An 18,266-nucleotide genomic window follows, 5' to 3' on the forward strand; every position below is an offset into this window, starting at 1 on the left:
ATACAAAAATATAAAAAAAATTAATTAATATTAGTTAGTAAGCCCACCCACTGCCAAAGCCCATTTCACAGGCCTGACATCTAGGTCCAACACGAAGCCCATAATAAAAAGCATTAACCTAATTCTTAAAACTCTTGGACGAATAAGGTTAAAACTTTTTTCAGGACTTCACAATCCACACCGTGAACCTGGACCAGTACTCGTATAATTATTCAAGTGACACTAGACGCTCTTCAAGGCTGTTGAAGACTCTATTTATACGCGTAGCAAGGATGCTCCAGATAACACCTCTTCATATCTTTGAATCTATTGTCAGAGGATTCTATTTCTAGTAATAATCAGGCTATTTTTGCATGCTCATAGGAATTGCCTATTAGACTTAAAACTTGCATGAGATTAAGATCTGGTACGCATAAACCTGCCATATTAGTTTATTGTAGACGCATAAATAATCACCTATCTAGAAATTCACCAATCACCACACACATACCACCTACACCCACTGATAAACACCAAAAATGTAGTTTAAACCCCTTAATACTACTATACTTAGGCCAATTATGTTTATAATAAATAAGAGTTAGTACTGTTTACGTGTTTTTGTGCATTTCCAGACTTGAAGTTGATTAGGTGACTAAAAGCACCACTTTTGCATGAAAATTGAGTTAAGATGATTGCCGAAGAAGTTCTACATTTAAAGCCCAAGAATCATGGAGAAAAGTCTTTTTCAAGCCCAGTTAAAGCTGGGAAGTCAAAGTCAATTCGGGTAGAAAAAGGATAGAAAAGTCAATAGAACTTTAACAGGCTGTATCTTTAGACTCAGACCTTGGAATTGGGCTTACATTATGTTAAAACGACCGTCTCGGAATAAGCTTTCCAATGGACTCAACCTTACCCTAATCAGAGCTGTAAAAGTAGATGAAAAAGGCACTGAAATAATTTTTAGCAGAATTGGCCATTTTAGACACGACCTAATAGACTTTGGGCTCACTTTAGAGGCCCAAACTCCCTCTTTTTGGCCCATGCACAAAAATGTAACCCTATCCCTCTCCTATATATAGAGGGTTAATGCTAAACTCTCATCCCCTTCCCCTCCTTAGTTAATAATTAGTTTAGTTTAGTTTTAATTAGTTTTACTTTCTTTAGATCGAGTTAGAATAATTTAGTTTGTAGCCACCATTAATTCCTAATCAATCAAAAGTTTTAGTTTAATTTCAATTATTGTCTTTTCAATTATGTCTCCTTATTATTGCTTTAGTGTAATGATTCCTATGACACTAGGCTAAACCTCCATTAAAGGAGGTTTATGAAGCCATGTGAGGATGAGTAACCAGTAGTTTTATTGTGTTGCATAAAAGAATGTCAAGTTCTTCGTTATGAGGAATTAGAGATGGAGCTCATAATGGAGAACTAGAGTATAGAGACACCACTAAAGAGATTTGTGGTGGAGCTACACTCTCATGCTAATGAAACCTCGATCCGAGAGGACTTGGTCTTCACTAGGGATCAATAAAAGCGATTCGATACTAACTAATAGTTAATCGAATCGCGTGGCGGATTAAACCCCTTTTAATATCTTCTCTTGTCAATTTAAATTCATTATTTTCACCTCATATCTACTGTTTTGACTCCCATTAGTGAAGCATACTTCTAATCTAAACTCGGATCCAAGTAGTGTATAACTAGAGTTTTGCGAATACGACTACTCCTCCCTATCTCACATGATTTAGAGATCGACTTTCATATCTTGATAAATTACTATTTCTCCATCTCCATATTTACTGTTCACCAGGCTAGTACATTTTAATTATATCTTATCAATGGCGCTGCTTGCCATCTAGTTCGTTTACATTATGCGCGTTTATATTACAAAACACTATTTTCACTATTCACAAAACACACACTAAAACACTGTTCGTAATTTCTTTGATTTTTTTGCTACTGTTCGAGAGCATACGAGTTGTTCAACCAACTCCCTGCCCTCTCGTGACCCGACCCTAAAAATTTGAAACCCTAGTTTTAACTCAATGAAGCGACGCTAAATTAATTTTCAAATTGCCTCCACTAGGTGCAAAATCACCGCACATTAATCTACTTCTTAGGCACGATCGCCTAATTTGCCATAATTCTAAGCGCGCATGCACCCTAAGTTAATTAGCTTAAATTAATTTTTTATTATTATTTCCAATATTATCTCATGAGTACAGTACAGTACTCGTATGCTATCAACTCCAAAATTTTTAAAGATTATTTTTCTTCATTCTAAATGGTGTCTAGCAAACTAAAAGAATTTGGGGTTCTCTAATTAAGGAACATGCATGCACCGACAACCTCCCTCAAATTCCTAAGTGACCTGGCCGTTGGTTTGATAAAAAAAAAATAAAAGAAAAAAAAATTAGTTAGTAAGCCCACCTACTACCATAGCCCGTTTCATAGGCCTAACAATCAAGGTCCAACATGAAGCCCATAGTAAAAAGCCTTTTCCTAATTCTTAAAAATTTAAAAACTAATAAGGTTAATCTTTTTATAGGACTACACAATCCACACCGTGTACCTGGACCAGTATTCGTATAATTGTTCAAGTAGCGTAGACGTGCTTCAAGGCTGTTGAAGATGTTATTTATATGCATAGCAAGGACGCTCCAGGAAACACCTCTATACATCCTCGAATTTACTATAAAAGGATTCGTTTTTTTTGAAGCATTTAAGGGTTAAGCAGACCCCAACCTGTATTAAGAAACTCTCAAGTACACATGACCTGCGACATCCTCTCTTACAATTTGTTCTAGACTTTCCTCTAGAGGTGCCAGGTATATCATATCAAAAGGTACATTACAATTAGCACTCTTAGTAATAAAGTCTGCTGCCCTATTACTTTCACGAAAAGAGTGGATGTATACAATCTTATCAAACCACGGGTTTAGCAGCTTGATGGAGGCTACTAAGCTCTGACAGTACCAAGGAGCACTCTCCAAACCTAAAAGTATGCATACTGCTCTTAGTGAGTCAGATGTAACCTTCACCTTCCTAAAACCCATTATCTTGAATCCTTTCAATCCTTGAAGAATTGCTCTAAGCTCCTGGACAAGAACTGAACTAGAAGGATTACATCCCTTGTACATGAAGTGCACTCCTTCTGAATTTCTAACCAAACCTCCATAACTCGAGCCATTGTTACTTACTGAGCCATTAGGATTCAACGTGACTTCATCGGCCTCAGGTGAAGCCCATGTACAAGTGATAGGGACCTTTGACGCAAACTGAGTTTGTATACCTAATCTTTGCATTAGAACTCTCGAGCCTGTTGAATCTTTAATCTCCTTCAGTTGCCCTTGCAATGAGATTTTCTCCTGGTTTAAAATAACATTGCCAACTTCAACAATTGACTGCTGCTTACCTTGAAATCTTCTACTGTTCTGTTCCACCCATATAGCATTGATGGTAGCACATACAAAAGCCTTTAAGATATTAGCTTGAATAGATTTGCGATTAGTAGTTTGAAGGATGTCAAACCACTCAGCATTTGAGCCCTTAACAATTCCACTTAATCCCAACTCTCTCTTAATTCTAGCCCACAGTGTTTTAGAGAAATCGCAATCGAAGTAGAGATGTTTGGAGTTTTCCCTTGCGCCATTACATAAGCAACACGATGAACTGGATAGAATTTTCCTGACTATTAACCTGTCTTGCGTCAGAAGTGATCTCGAAAACAATTGCCAACTTGTGAAAGAATGCTTGGGCGTAACCAGTTTTCCCCACACCATTATATACCATGGGACTTTAGCTCTAAATGATTTCAAAGATTGATACGCAGACTTTGTTGTGAACATACTTGAACTAGTCTCCGTCCACACCACCTTGTCCTTTTCCAGATTTAGATGTATGCTCGTACTAAGGATCCATAGCTTGACTTCACAAGGGGGGAGATTGTGCACAGCAGCACACCAGTCACCAGATGAAATAAGTGCCTCAACTGTGGCGTCCTCGGGGAAATTTAGAATTAATCTTGCTTCTGTATTCAACCACAAAGGTCTGCTTAAACACCAGGGATCATGCCAGAGAGAAGTGTTTCTGCCATTGACAATCATATGTCGAGTAAACTGGCTTGCTGTCTCCCTTTGGTCTAAAGCATTTCTCCATACCCAAGAGCAGTCTTTGGGCACCTCCATAGTCCACAAATGCTCACTTGTAATCTGATATGTCCACACCCATTGTGCCCACAGAGATTCCTCCTTACTAGCAATTTTGAAGACAAGTCCACAATAAGCAGTTTTGTTCCAAATTTTTGGGTCAATTATACCAAGGCCACTGATAAAACATAAAAATGAATAGTTTTACCTACGAAATAAAACGATGAAACTTACAAATGCAAGTAAAACTAATCTATTTATGTGTTTATTTTATCAAAGTTTCAACTCTCAATTCTATCGAAATAGAGTGGAGTAACAAATTCGTTCCACTCCTAGTGCTCTAGCATGGATTGTTTTCTAATCTAATTAGTCGTTTTTAAGTCAATGAGAGCTTTACGAAGGTGATTACTACGATACTTACTGAATTTGATTACTTGACTTTTAACTACGAATGCTATGGAAATACGATTGTTTGAATCTAGATAAACAAATTAGAGGGGAATTGAATCCACCTCGAATCCAACTTAACAACCTAGCGTAGAATGTTGTATCTCAATTCTCACATTCTCACGAGGAGAATTTCGAGTTCTAATCCCTAGTGTTCGTGGCATTTCTACCGAATACTAACTAGCATGTGAGGTCGTCTACCCATTCTCATGGCGAAACACGACCTTCTAGAGTGGAATAGATTCTACAACCAATTCTATACTAACCACTAAGTTTTCATCAAGGCTTCATCAACCCCTCTAATGGAGGTTTTAGCCTTGAGTCATCAAACTAACATTTCCCATTGAATCTAAACTAAACATAATGTAAGAAATTGAAATTTACTTACTTAAACAATAATGATTAAAATCTAATTAACAACTAAGAAATGGTAACCAACAATAATTAAAACAGATCTAATAGATTGAAATACACAATTCGAAATTGATAAAATAACTATTTTTATTTATCTAAATCAATCAAGAACAATGATTCAAAGATTTAATCTAAAACAAGAATTGAAAATGGAACTAAAACTTAATTTCCTTAATAAAACTAGATCTAGAATTCTATATATTAATTTAGGTCTAACTAGCTACCATTAACAAAGAGCTAAGCTTTTGTTTTTATACATTCAGATTCAAAAATCGTGCATGGGCTTGGAGCCATGTTTTGGGCCAGAGAATCAGGCCCAAAACCCAATTCTTTCAGTCCAAAAAGGCCTCTTCAGCTGCAGTTGGCTTCCACAGACTTTTCGTCCACTTTTTCTCTTCTGATTGGGTCAAGGTTTGGACCATTGGAAAGCTCTTTCTGAGACGGTCGTTTTGACATAAGGTAGGCCCAATTCCGAGGTCTGAGTCCAAAGATATGGTCTTCGGAAGTTCTATTGACTTTGTACACTGTTTCTGCCTTCGTGGACTTTGACTTTTCAGCTTTGACCGGGCTTTAGAAAAGGCTTTGCCTTCTTGGATCTTGGCCTTTAATCACGGAACTCCTTAATAACCGACCTTTGCTCCTTTATCTCGCTAAAGTGGCACATTTCTGCACATAATGGACTTTGAAGCCTCGAAATGCATAAAACGTGTGAAGTGTTAACTCTTAATTATTACTCACATAATTGGTATAAAAGTATGATCTGTTATTCTGAGGGTTAAAACTACAGTTTTGGGCTCTTATCAAACCACCCCCAAACAGCATTTTGGTTGTCCTCAAGCAAAGATGAGAAATTAGAATAAGTGACAAAAATGGAGTTCTATCTACTCGTTTTTACTGAGTCGCGATTGCATTGACCATATGCAACAAGGCCTTAAACCACTAGGAATTCCCTAGTGGACGAAGTTATAGCCTCGTGAGAGTTTTCCAGTGAAGGTACTCCCAAACTTCATCTATACTACAACGACTAAGAAATAAAACTATTGTTTCCTTATTCATGCTCCAAACTATCTATACATCTCACTAGCTATGAACAAGAATAACCAAGTCACAAACCTAGGCTAATAGATGCATAATACTCAATCATCTATAATAAACATATATACAATGAGTAATACTATGAAATGTCTAGCAGATCTGTTTCTGAAACTCGGAATAGCGTCCTTAAGTAGGTTCTCACAATAATAGTCAAGATACAACACTCGATTTTTCCACTCAAGTTTATTTACTCTAGTGCTAGATGGGCACACTTTACCTTACAATCTCAATGACACACAAGGAAGTCGGAGTCGATCAAACACATCTGCCACTTACTATCACACTAACATATTCCTAATTGAGCTAGAGGTCTTTATTAGGTGTTCGGGGATTAGGAGATGGTTTAAGAAGGAAGGAAATGGATATTCAACAAGGACAAGTCTGAGATAATAGAGTCTTCATATTATGTAACTAGAGAAAACCTTGTTATTTACTTTTTGCTTCTACACTTTGTTTCCATCCTTAGCCATATTTTTTTCTTTTTCTTTGGCTTTTGACTTTTTTTTTTTTTTTTTTTTATTTATTTATTTTTATTATTATTATTTTTTTGGGATGGAAACTTCTTTTCTTTATTTTTTGAAGCAACTAACTAATTTTTGTTTACACAGGTTTTTCTCTTCTTCTTTCTTCCTCATCTATTCTCAGACTTATTCTAAATTGGGTAGGTTGATTTATATATATATTTTTTATTTTGTTTTGTTTTTGTAACAGGGTAAAGGAATTGTGGTTCATGGAAGGCTAAGGAAAGGCTCAGAGGGGCGACTAGCGGAAAATAATTCATAGGTTTGAATTTCTGGCTATATCGATCCAAAGAGGGTCTAAATTCTCGCTTAGGATATGGCATAGTGATCAAGCAAGTGGACGTGTGATTTCTCTATCCGGATTGTACTTCTCCCTTGTGTCATTTCTCAAATGTTTCGCTCATATAAGGCTTTAGGCTATATTCTCACAGGATTTGTAGAATAAGTACTCTAGCCTAGATTTCAGAAACTTACTGCTAACAACCATAGATACTCATGTAATATATTTATAGATAGATGCAAAGATTATTACCTACATATTAACCTAAGTTTCTAACAATTATTCTGATGCAAAAGCTACGTGAGACTTCTAGATTGTTAAGAGCATAGAGAAAGAAAACAATACCAATATTCCTAAGTGTATAGCATAAACTTATTTATTTATTATTATTATTTATTTATTATTTTTATTTTTGAGAAAACAAATGCATATTATACATATCTATCCTAACAAATGCCTTAATTACACGTGTTTCTATGCCCCCAAACAAGAAGCATGCTTTATCCTCAAAGTATTGTAAATAAAGAGGGTAGGAAAAATACCATTGAAACGTGTGAAATTCAGGAACATCTGCAAAACAAAGTTAGAACGTACTAATATAGGAATAAAACCGAATTTAACTCTAACCGAATTAAATTGCTTGGTACATAAGCGGACACTAACAAAACTAAAACTTACCTTATCTCCCTTTTAAGCATCCTCCTTCTCATTAAAGATATGAGGTTCCTTCGCATCCTGCCAGTTCATTATAACTTGCCAAGCTTGGCGCCATTTATCATCCACTAATGCTAACCTGTTAAGTGTTATTGGGTCTGATGGGATGTACGGGGCGACCAAATGAGGTCGCACACGCCATCCCAGTGCAAGTCATTGTTCGCAATGAGCGAACCACCCTATTGGTGGGTCTCATGACTTCAACCCTTTTCCAATCTGTGAATTGTGCACAGAATACAGGTAAACACTACGCATGATGCAGCTTACCAACACAGGCATAAGAAGATACTTACGCTTCATGGTTTGGGTTCTCTTAAGACTAGTGACCAAAACTTGGGGAATGTCATAGCGGCGACGTCCCTCAGCTAAAGCGAGGAAAATGTCACCAGCAATACTGTTTGCAGAAGTGAACTGCCATTCCCCCAAAATATTCATCAGGATGAATAACATGGTGGTGCCTACGTTTAAGGAAAGGCTACCAAGGGCAATACTATATCGCCCTTGGTCCATTACTCGAAAGACCCCTCCCCCATAAAAATCATGGAAATATGTATAATCATAAAGATATGTATTATCAGTCATATATGCCCATGTGTGAACAGGATCAGGTATTGGTATTCCTAAAACTAAGGTGACCAAATTTTTATTGAATTTATGTGTCGTGTCATCGATTACGACGGAGAATTCTTGATCTCCATCCTGATTACAATAGAATTTGACGTGGTCATAGAAATAAGCAGTAAGCTGTGGCGAATATGAATCGTCATCACTTACCAGTAGATGACGCCATCCTAACTGCAGGATTCTTTGTCGGAACCAATGTCCATAGGTCTCGGTGCCCAACACATCTTTGAAAGACTGTTCAGGTATGACTATAGGAGATGTCATCACAATAACTCTTTGAACAGTTTCACAAAAATCCTGGAATGACCGCCTGAAAATTGGAAATTTCGCGTGTTCACGAAACTGTAGCGCTGCGCTTCGTGTAGAAGCGCGGTCGCTCTTGTGTAAATGCTATATTAGCAGTTATGGCGGTGGGTCGCTTTGGTATGAGGGCGGGTCACGCTCTAGGTCCAGTAGATGAGGTCGGGTCGCGCTCTGTATGAGGGCGGTCGTGCTCTGACAAAATTCTTCAAAAAAAAGTAAAGGGCGCAGCGCGCTCGACAAAGCGCGCCTTCGTTACCGAACCCGGAGTTTAGATGAAAAAGAAAGTAAAACTTGGAGTGGATGGTGTGGGATGATGGTGGAATGTATTGTGGTTTGTTAGTGTAGAAAGAAGGGAGTTTAAATAGGTTATGAGCTTCCAAAACGAATCGGGAAGTTCCTATTTGTTTGAAGGCAATTTCGAAATAGGAAAATTCCCAAAACCGAAAACGGAAACAAGCCATTTTCATGATTTCCTAAAAATCCCGGTATCTTTCATAATTGGATTTAGAATAGTAACTTCTAAACTCTCCTAGATTTCATGCTACCACCACACAAGTCATAGATATGCCGATATCGGCCAAATTATCAACCTTTCCTCCAAGACAACATAACATATATATGATCATATAACGACTTATGCTCGGTCTAAATATTTCCATCCCCAACCAAGTCGGAAGGTGGGATAAATGATAAAACAAGCAATACTTTCGAAAATAACCAATTATATTAAAGACAAAATAAAATATAAATCCAAACAACATTAAATAAACACATTACTATTTAAATTTAACTCTTGAATTAAAATCCTTCTAATAAAACGAAATATGAAATAACAAATAACTCAGTGGGGTGAACACCTAGTTTTGTGATGATGATGGACCTTGAGATGGAGATTGGCTCTGGGATGGAGAATGGCTTGAACCATCTGTCCTTCGGCGACGACGCTCATGCCTGTCGGACTCGGCTGAAACAGAGTCCTCCACGGGTGGCATGCGTCGTAGCATCTCTATTCGGAACAAGCGTTGGGCTTCCATCTCAGTACCGAGTACTGCATACTGGGTTTGTTGTTGCTGGTGGATAGTCTCCATGTTATACAAGATATCGCCCGAACCCCCCTTCGAGTATTTCAAATCTCCTCTGAAGGTTCCCTTGCTTCTTTTGAACTACTATCTGTCTATTTCGGATATCTCCACAAATACCATAAACGCACCGCAAGGCAGTTTGCAACACTTGCATGCGTTCTACATTAGAATTACACTTCTCTAATGCATCTTCATCCATCCATGTCATATCTTCCCTTTCATCCTCCGACTCATCCATTTTTTCTTCAGACAACGGCCAAGTCTCTTGGATGCAATCCGTATAGATACTTGCATTAGAATGCAATTTGATCTTAATAGGAGCAGATCTTTGCGACCGCTCTAAAGGAGAGCATGATCTTAGTGATCAATACGGGCAGAGGCGCCAAACTCTTCCCCACTCCTCGAATCACATTAAACATTAAATCGAGGATACAGAAATTATACTTCTTTGTTTGCAATATCCAGAGAACGTGCAGACATTGCAGGCCGATATCACTGACTTTGTCTTTTCCGAGGACATTCCTACCAATCCACTGAGCTCTGACCCGGTTGATTGGTTCTCGTGGTGGGGCGCGGACGAATGGGATGTCGGATTGTATTCCCCCACGACAAGTATCCTTCATCAAAGCGGGAACTCCAAAGATATTTGGGATTCCTGAATTGTCGATTACTAGGTTGCTTTCAAGCCGTAATTCCTATGATTGACCAACAACTGCCTTCGTTACTTCTCCGCGTTCCCCCTAACTTTATGAAAATCCTATCCCTTCCAATTCTCGCTTTTATAAAACTGTTCTACCAAATCATAGTGATAGAACTCCTCAGTTGAGTACCACAGGCCTTTCCAATGTCTCTTGAACATCTCCGCGTCATAAAATGGAAAACTGTCGGGAGCAAACGCGTTTTTCGGCAAAATTCTACATCGTAAGCGCCATGAAGTTTCGTTTTTAGGTTTGTATAAGGTGGAGGAGACGAGTTTGATGAAAACTTCCTAAAAAAACGATGGTGGTGGGTATGGTGGAGGTTGGAGACTTGAATTGTTGGGTGTTTGCTTGATGGAAACGGTTGGAGATTGTGTGGGAGATTGGTGTTGGTGTTACACAATGGGCGTGGGTGGTGTTTCTATTTTGATATATTCTATTTATTTTTTATTTTTATTTTGGTTGTTAGGGTTTAATTTAAATTTTGAAAAGCGGTTTGAGAAGATGAAGTCGCGATTGTGTTTGTGGAAAGGATGGCTATAGGCCAGTAGGTCTTGAAGTTGAAGCAAGTTAAAGCCCGATTTTTTCGACTTTTGTCGATTTTTAACGCGACTTCAAACTAAATTTCCCGCTTCGTTACCGGTCCGATTTTTGCAAATGAGTTATGGAAATGATCAGTAGAGAATTTGCAATCCAATAATCCATAAAACACTCAATTCTAACCATGGGTGACGTATAAGAGGGTGGAAGGACGCCTCAAAGTGCGTGTGTGACGTAAGTTATGCGAACGAAGGAAATCTAAGTTTAGATTACGTCACCCAATTGAACTAATGGGCCTAAAAAAAACCAATGGAAAGTTCGAGCAATCCCGATGGAAAGATCGTCGCCCACCCCAAACAAATTTTTAAACACAAAATTTGTTTACAACGTCGGTTGTTTCTTTGTCCGATTCCCAAGACTTGTTGGATTGCTATTTCTATGATTTTAGGAATTTAAATTTTATTTTTATTTGTTTATTATAAGAAACATTTAAAAGCGATAAATACATAATTCACTCCATAGAGGAACATGACTCAAAACCGAGAAAACATGCAAAAGTGAAAAGCGTGAATTATGTGAACTGTGGACTTAGGATCCGGTACTTACAGCCACACACTCCATAGGGAGGGGCCGGTTACCTGAATGGTGTACTTATCGGTATATGGAAATGAAAGTAAGTACACCAATTGACAAGGGCCATCCCTCATAGACGTGGTCTGTAAAAGGACTTCCTCTACATCGAGGGGGACGTGGTTCGTGAAAATGTTTTAACCGTTTGACCATTAACTTGAAAGGTACCGTTGTCATTTGGATTTACCAAGGTGATTGCCCCGTAAGTGGGTGACTTCAATAACGAAAAAGGGCCGGACCAACGGGTTTTAGTTTGCCCGGGAAAACATGTAGGCGGGAGTTGTAAAGCAAAACCTTTTGTCCGACCACAAACTCTTTGCATGAAGATATGCTTAACATGAACACGTTTCATGTTAGCTTTATAATCCATCGCGAGATCGCATTTAATCGCCACGGATTTCTTCAAGCTCATTCAATTGTAACTTGCGTTTGACATCTGCTTCATCAATATTGAAGTTAAGGCTTTTTATAGCCCACAGAGCACGGTGCTCTAATTCAACGGGCAAATGACATGGTTTCCCAAATACAAGTCTAAAGGGAGACATACCGATAGGAGTTTTGAAAGCGATTCGATACTCCCATAAGGCATCCGATAGACGCTTTGACCGATCTTTCCTATCCGGGGTTTACTGATTGTTTCTAAAATCTTTTTGATTCCCCTATTATAAACTTCTACTTGTTCGCTAGTTTGTGGATGATAAGGAGTTGCTACTTTGTGTGTAACTCCATACTTTTTCACTAGGGATGCAACCACTCTGTTGCAAAAATGTGTTCCACCATCACTAATGATGGCTTTAGGAATGCCAACCCGACAGAAAATATATTCTTTAATAAAAAATACAACGGTCTTATGGTCATTGCTACGGCAAGCTAGGGCCTCGATCCATTTTGACACGTAGTCTACGGCAACTAGAATATAAATGAAACCGTGGGAAACTGGGAAAGGACCCATGAAATCAATGCCCCAAACATCAAAAATTTCTACTATTAAGATTGGATTTAATGGCATCATATTACGTTTTGTGATTCTCCCAAGTTGTTGGCAACGAATACACGTCTTGCAATGCACTTGGGCATCCTTAAAAAGGGTAGGCCAATAAAATCCACATTGAAGAACTTTAGCGGCTGTTTTCATCCCACTAAAATGGCCACCACACTTTTTTGTCATGGCGAGCGATAGAACTTCATTGTATTCCCACTGGGGAATACAACGACGAATAATCTGATCCGCACAATACTTAAAAAGATAGGGCTCATCCCAGTAGTATAACTTAACTCTGGCCAAGAACTTCTTACGTTCATTTCTTGACCAATTATAAGGCATAACATCGGCCGCTAAATAATTGACAATGTCAGCATACCATGGTGCTGAAAAAATGGCATACAGATGCTCATCAGGAAAAGAGTCTGGTATGGACTCAGAATCAGTCTGATCGTTGTTTGTGAGTCTAGATAAGTGGTCGGCAACTACGTTTTCGACCCCTCTTTTGTCCTTTATTTCTAATGTGAACTCTTGCAGGAGAAGGATCCATCGGATTAATCTGCTTAGCATCCTTCTTGGCAAGAAGGTACTTAAGGGCTGCATGGTCCGTGTAAACTAAAGTTTTAGAACCAACCAAATAAGGACGAAACTTATCTAAAGCATAAATGACAGCTAAGAATTCTTTTTCGGTAGTTGAATAATTCCGTTGAGCATCGTTTAAGGTTTTGCTAGCATAATAAATAACGGTGGACTTATTATCTAGTTTTTGTCCCAAGATCGCACTAACCGTGATAGTCACTAGCATCACACATGAGTTCGAAAGGTTTAGACCAATCGGGAGATTGTATAATGGGTGTAGTGGTTAGGGCGGCTTTTAAAGTTTCAAAAGCCTGCGTACAGTTAAAATTAAAATCAAAGATTGCATCTTTCAAAAGCAGATTAGTTAAAGGCCTAGCTATTTTCGAGAAGTCTTTGATAAATTGCCTATAAAAACCTGCATGGCCTAGAAAGGCTCTAATATCACGGACAGTCCGTGGTTTAGGTAGAGTCGCTATCTTATCTAGTTTGGCCTTATCTACTTCGATGCCATCACTAGATACAATGTGACCTAGTACTATGTCCTTTTTCACCATGAAATGACACTTTTCCCAGTTTAAAACGAGGCTCTTTTCTTCACACCGCCTCAAAACCTTAGACAAGGTTAGACAAACGATCTGTGAAGGAGTCTCCATAGATAGAAAAATCATCTATGAAAACTTCCATAAAAGCTTCTACCATGTCACTAAATATATGAAGCATACACATTTGGAAGGTACCGGGGAGCATTACAAAGGCCAAAAGGCATTCGTTTATAGGCATATGTTCTAAAGGGACATCTGAAGGTGGTCTTTTCTTGGTCATTAATATCAATGATAATATGAAAATAGCCTGAGTAGCCATCCAAAAAACAATAAAAAGCATGACCAGCTAGGGCGCTCGAGCATTTGATCTATAAAGGGTAAAGGGAAGTGATCCTTTCGTGTCATAGCATTTAACCGTCTCGTAATCAATACAGATCCTCCATTTCATGGGACCTTGTGTGACAACATAGTCACCATTCTCGTTATTACCATGGTAACTCCCCGATTTCTTAGGAACTACATGAATGGGGTGACCCATTCGCTATCGAGATTGGGTATATGATACCCGCGATCGAAAGTAATCGTAAGACTTCTTCCCTAACCACCTCTTTCATGGCGGGGTTCAAGTTTTTGGCCGAGGTTCGCGAAGTCTTCACGTTATCCTCCAAATGGATAACGATGAGTGCAAACCTTAGGGTCAATTCCCTTAATGTCAGCTAGGGACCAACCAATCGTTGAACGATGTTCCCTAATCACCCGGATTAAACTTGTCTCTTCATTCTTAGATACTTGAGAGAAGATATAATTACCGGATGATTACCATCCGGATCAAGTTGTATATATTTTATTGCGGGGAAGGGGTTTAAGAAGCGGGGTGGAAGGAAAATCAATAGATGTTTCGTCGGGGTCCTCATTTTGCATAATGAATACTTGCTTGGGTAGCAAGTCTTCATACTCAATATGTGGAGCAACCGGTGTCTACAATTGGTGTGGACTCAAGGATGGTGTTGACTTCCTCTAAGTAGGAGTCATTTACAAAATCTGACTTTCCAAAAGAAAGGAATTTGTACATATTGTTTTCGTGAAACATGTTGTTAAAATAATCTTGAGCTAAGCTCGATCATGCTAACCTCCCCATCTAAAGACGAATCTGGTAACTGTTTCATCATTTTAAAAACATTTACCTCAACTGTGAGATGGCCAAAAGATAAGGACATCTTACCATCGCGGCAATTAATAAGTGCGTTGGCAGTTGCTAAAAAGGGGCGTCCTAAGATGATCGGTACAGAGTCATTAGCGACTTCTGTATTGAGGATAACAAAATCAGCAGGATAGTAGAACTCCTGAACCTTAACAAGCACGTTTTCCACTACACCCTTAGGATACTTAATAGACATGTCCGCTAATTGCAACGTTATTTTTGTAGGTTGCATTTCTGTAGACCTATTTGTTTATACAAGTATCACGGGGAGTAAGTTAACACTTCGCCCGTGTGTCTAATAAAGCGGTCGTCGTGGGAATCTCCTAAGGTGCATTTTACTGATGGGGCGACCGGGGTCCTTGTACTTAACAATTCCATTATTTTCGGATAAAGTTGGGAATTGTTCAGTTAAAAAGGCGTCTTTAGGTATGTTGGTCTTACGCCTAGTAGTGCACAACTCTTTAAGAAACTTAGCGTGATTAGTAACCTTTTAATAGCTTCGAGAAAAGGAAGGTTTATCGTTAGATTTTTGAAAACGTTCCTAATCTCCTCGGTTGGTATCCCCGGGTTAGCATGGCTAATTTTTGAGGGAATGGTGGTTTCGCTTTATATTTAGCGTATGGCTCGACTTGATGTGCAACCTTGGCTTTCTGTTTCTTAGGTTGTGGTTTAACTGGTACCTTTACAGTGGTAGGTTCTTCAGTTTCTATGTCGGTATCTAGTTCGATATCCGGTGTAGGGAGTACTGATGCGGTAACTATAAGCATAGTTACTTTGTTATCAACCACCTTTCCAGAGCGGAGAGTGGTGATGGCATTCAGGTCACCTACTATAGTCATTTCGTACTAGTATTACCGTTTACCTCAAAGGTCGTGTTTGTTGTTTTAGGGTTTGTTATCGCCATCACCGAAACATGCCTTTTGGTTGGGCTTTCTCTTGGGCTAACCGTTGTATGCCCCGATTTATGGATTGTAATATCGTTGGTTTGATTGAGTCATTGATTGGAAAAGTTGTTAGGTAACGTGTATAAAGCGCCGATCACGGTCCGGTTGTGTAGGTGTAGTAGTCACGGTGGTGCGACCGAACTAAATCACGTTGATTATTTATGGGTGGGTTTTGATAGTTACTATTGTTAACAGGAACGATACCTCTATTGGTATTATAATTATTATAATTATTTCGACCTTGTGCTACACCTTGTCGTGGTTTGCTTTGGTTGTTATAATTATTATAATTTCCGACCTTGTCCCTTTCCTTGCCTAGGTGGAGCTTGATTATAGTTGTTTGTTTGCCTAGCATTTTGGTTATTAAACCCTGGAGTTGTAACTTGTTGATTGTTTCGCCAACTAAAGTTGGGATGTTGTCTCCATGGGGCATTAGGAATAGGATAGTTATTAATGGAGCAAACATTATCTTGCTCTCGATTGTTGTTGTTGTTCATAAAGAGAGGACAATAGAGTCGGGGGTGCTCGGGACTTAAACAGAAATTACATGGGTTGGAGTTGGACGTTCATGACGGGAATAAGCTTTTGTTGAATAGAAATAGCCTCTACTTTTTAGTTAGAGATTCGATTAAATTTTAAGTTAAGGTCGGGTTTCATCTCAAACATACCGGCCTTTAACTGTTGAAGAAGAACTAGCAGAGCGGGGATATCATCACTGCCCCCAATTGTTATTGCGTTTAGTTTGTTCTTCTAAAATTTATAAGCCCTCGAGGCTCCTTTACTTAGGAAACTACCCCATTCATTATGTCAAGGACTTCTTTATGGTGATGTTGAAGTCCTTTGACAAAGGCGAATTAAACGTGTCTTTTGCTAGGTTATGGTGTGGACACTCTATTAGCGATCGGTGAAATGATTCCAAGCCTCGAGAAAATGATTCATGAGGGTTACGTAGGAAGAAATGAATCTTGGAAAGCATTTCATCCGTTTAGGGGTGGGTAAAAATGTTCCATAAATAGTGAACAAGTTTAGCCCACGAGTCCATTGAGAGTTAAAGCGCTTGGGCGTTAACCAAGACGCCTTTATCGGGCTAAGGTGAAGGGAAATACCCTCGGTTTAATTTGTTCCGCACCAACCGTAGGATGATGGAATGTTGTAAGGACTTGTTCAATCCTACGATGTGTTGGTAAGGTTTTTCATGGCCTAAACCATGGAAAATGGGTAACAAATTAAATAAGTTTGGGGATTCGAAAAATCCCCACCGGGTCCGCTAGAACGATGCAAGATTTAGGGCTATCGCCAAAGCTTTGTAGAAGTCGGAGAGAGGAGTCTCTCTTTCTTCACCCATTATGTCGGGTATGGTTGGTGGAATAGTAGTTAGAGGTGTTATGATTGGTATACTCGATATGTTTGTTTGTTGACGGTTAATTACGTTCGGTGTTTTTCTCCCACTGCGGACCTTAGTCTCATGCAAGTCTAAGTCTAAACACTAAAACAACCCAAACAATCTTGATATATTAGTATGAACCTCTAACCGAGATGCGAGGTATGGAAGAAAGGAATACCGACAAGGTCCTTGCTTCGCTTATGAATAGTGTCTTGTTTACGCTTGTTCGAGTGTATATAGCGAGTTAGAACACCGAAAAATATGAAAGAGCAAAGTTTGAGTCAAACCGTCGAAATCCGAAAAATTTAACCACGTATGCGGTCGCTCGAATAGAAGCTGTCGCGCTCCGAGTAATTTTCAAATTACAGTGTTTTTAGCGTGGGTCGCGCTCCACATGGGGGCGGGTCGCGCTCTATGTCCAGTGAGTTAGGGCGGGTCGCGCTCAAGGAGGGTGCGCGCGCGTTCAGTGTAATTTTTACCAGGAATTTTTCAACTCTGAAATGGGCAACTACAGTATGAATCAAACAAGGGTGGGTGGGTTTAATGGGACTTAAAAATGACTAATTCTACTATGAAAACAATGCTAAAGTGCAACTAAGACGGCAGCGGCGCCATTTGATAACCCGTAAAAACTCAATTAGATTAACCTTATTCTTACGGTATCAATAATTTATTTCCTACTCTCACATATATATTCATGCAATATATAGAGTACGGAATCGTTCCACTCTTAACTCTCAAGACTTAAACAAATTCAATTGAACAAACACAAAGAACAATGGTGAGAGTAATGTGTTATGTGAAATTTCTATTCTACGATTATACTACGGATTCAATTTATACTAACAAGACATGATAATTCAAATAACAAGGTATGAACTAAAATGATTCAATGATAAGGAATTAGGGGGGATTTGAATCCACCTTAACCCCCAACTTAATTTACTAATCCATTTAATCGTCAGTAATCGAATGAATCGCCACGCTAGAACAATTGGTTCTTCCTAATCCCTAGTGTTCATGGTAATCTTACCAACTAACATCTAGCATGTGAAGTATTCAACCCCATTCTCATGGTGGACTAATTACTTCTAGAGTTGAATGGGAAATTACGACTATTCTACACTAATCGAAATCAAGCTTCATCAAGGTTTTT

General features: G+C 38.8%; 1 protein-coding gene across 1 annotated transcript; it reads right to left on the reverse strand.

Annotated features, from left to right (window-relative positions):
- Positions 1 to 2,732: 2,732 nt before the first annotated feature.
- On the reverse strand, positions 2,733 to 4,169 carry LOC147503653 (uncharacterized). The gene has a single exon (XM_086604916.1). It carries the CDS (start codon positions 4,167 to 4,169, stop codon positions 2,733 to 2,735), a length of 1,437 nt encoding a protein of 478 aa, XP_086461042.1.
- Between the last annotated feature and the right edge of the window lie 14,097 nt (positions 4,170 to 18,266).

The sequence above is a fragment of the Coptis chinensis genome, chromosome 4 (genome assembly GCF_015680905.1).
Source record: "Coptis chinensis isolate HL-2020 chromosome 4, ASM1568090v1, whole genome shotgun sequence".
Lineage (NCBI taxonomy): Eukaryota > Viridiplantae > Streptophyta > Magnoliopsida > Ranunculales > Ranunculaceae > Coptis > Coptis chinensis.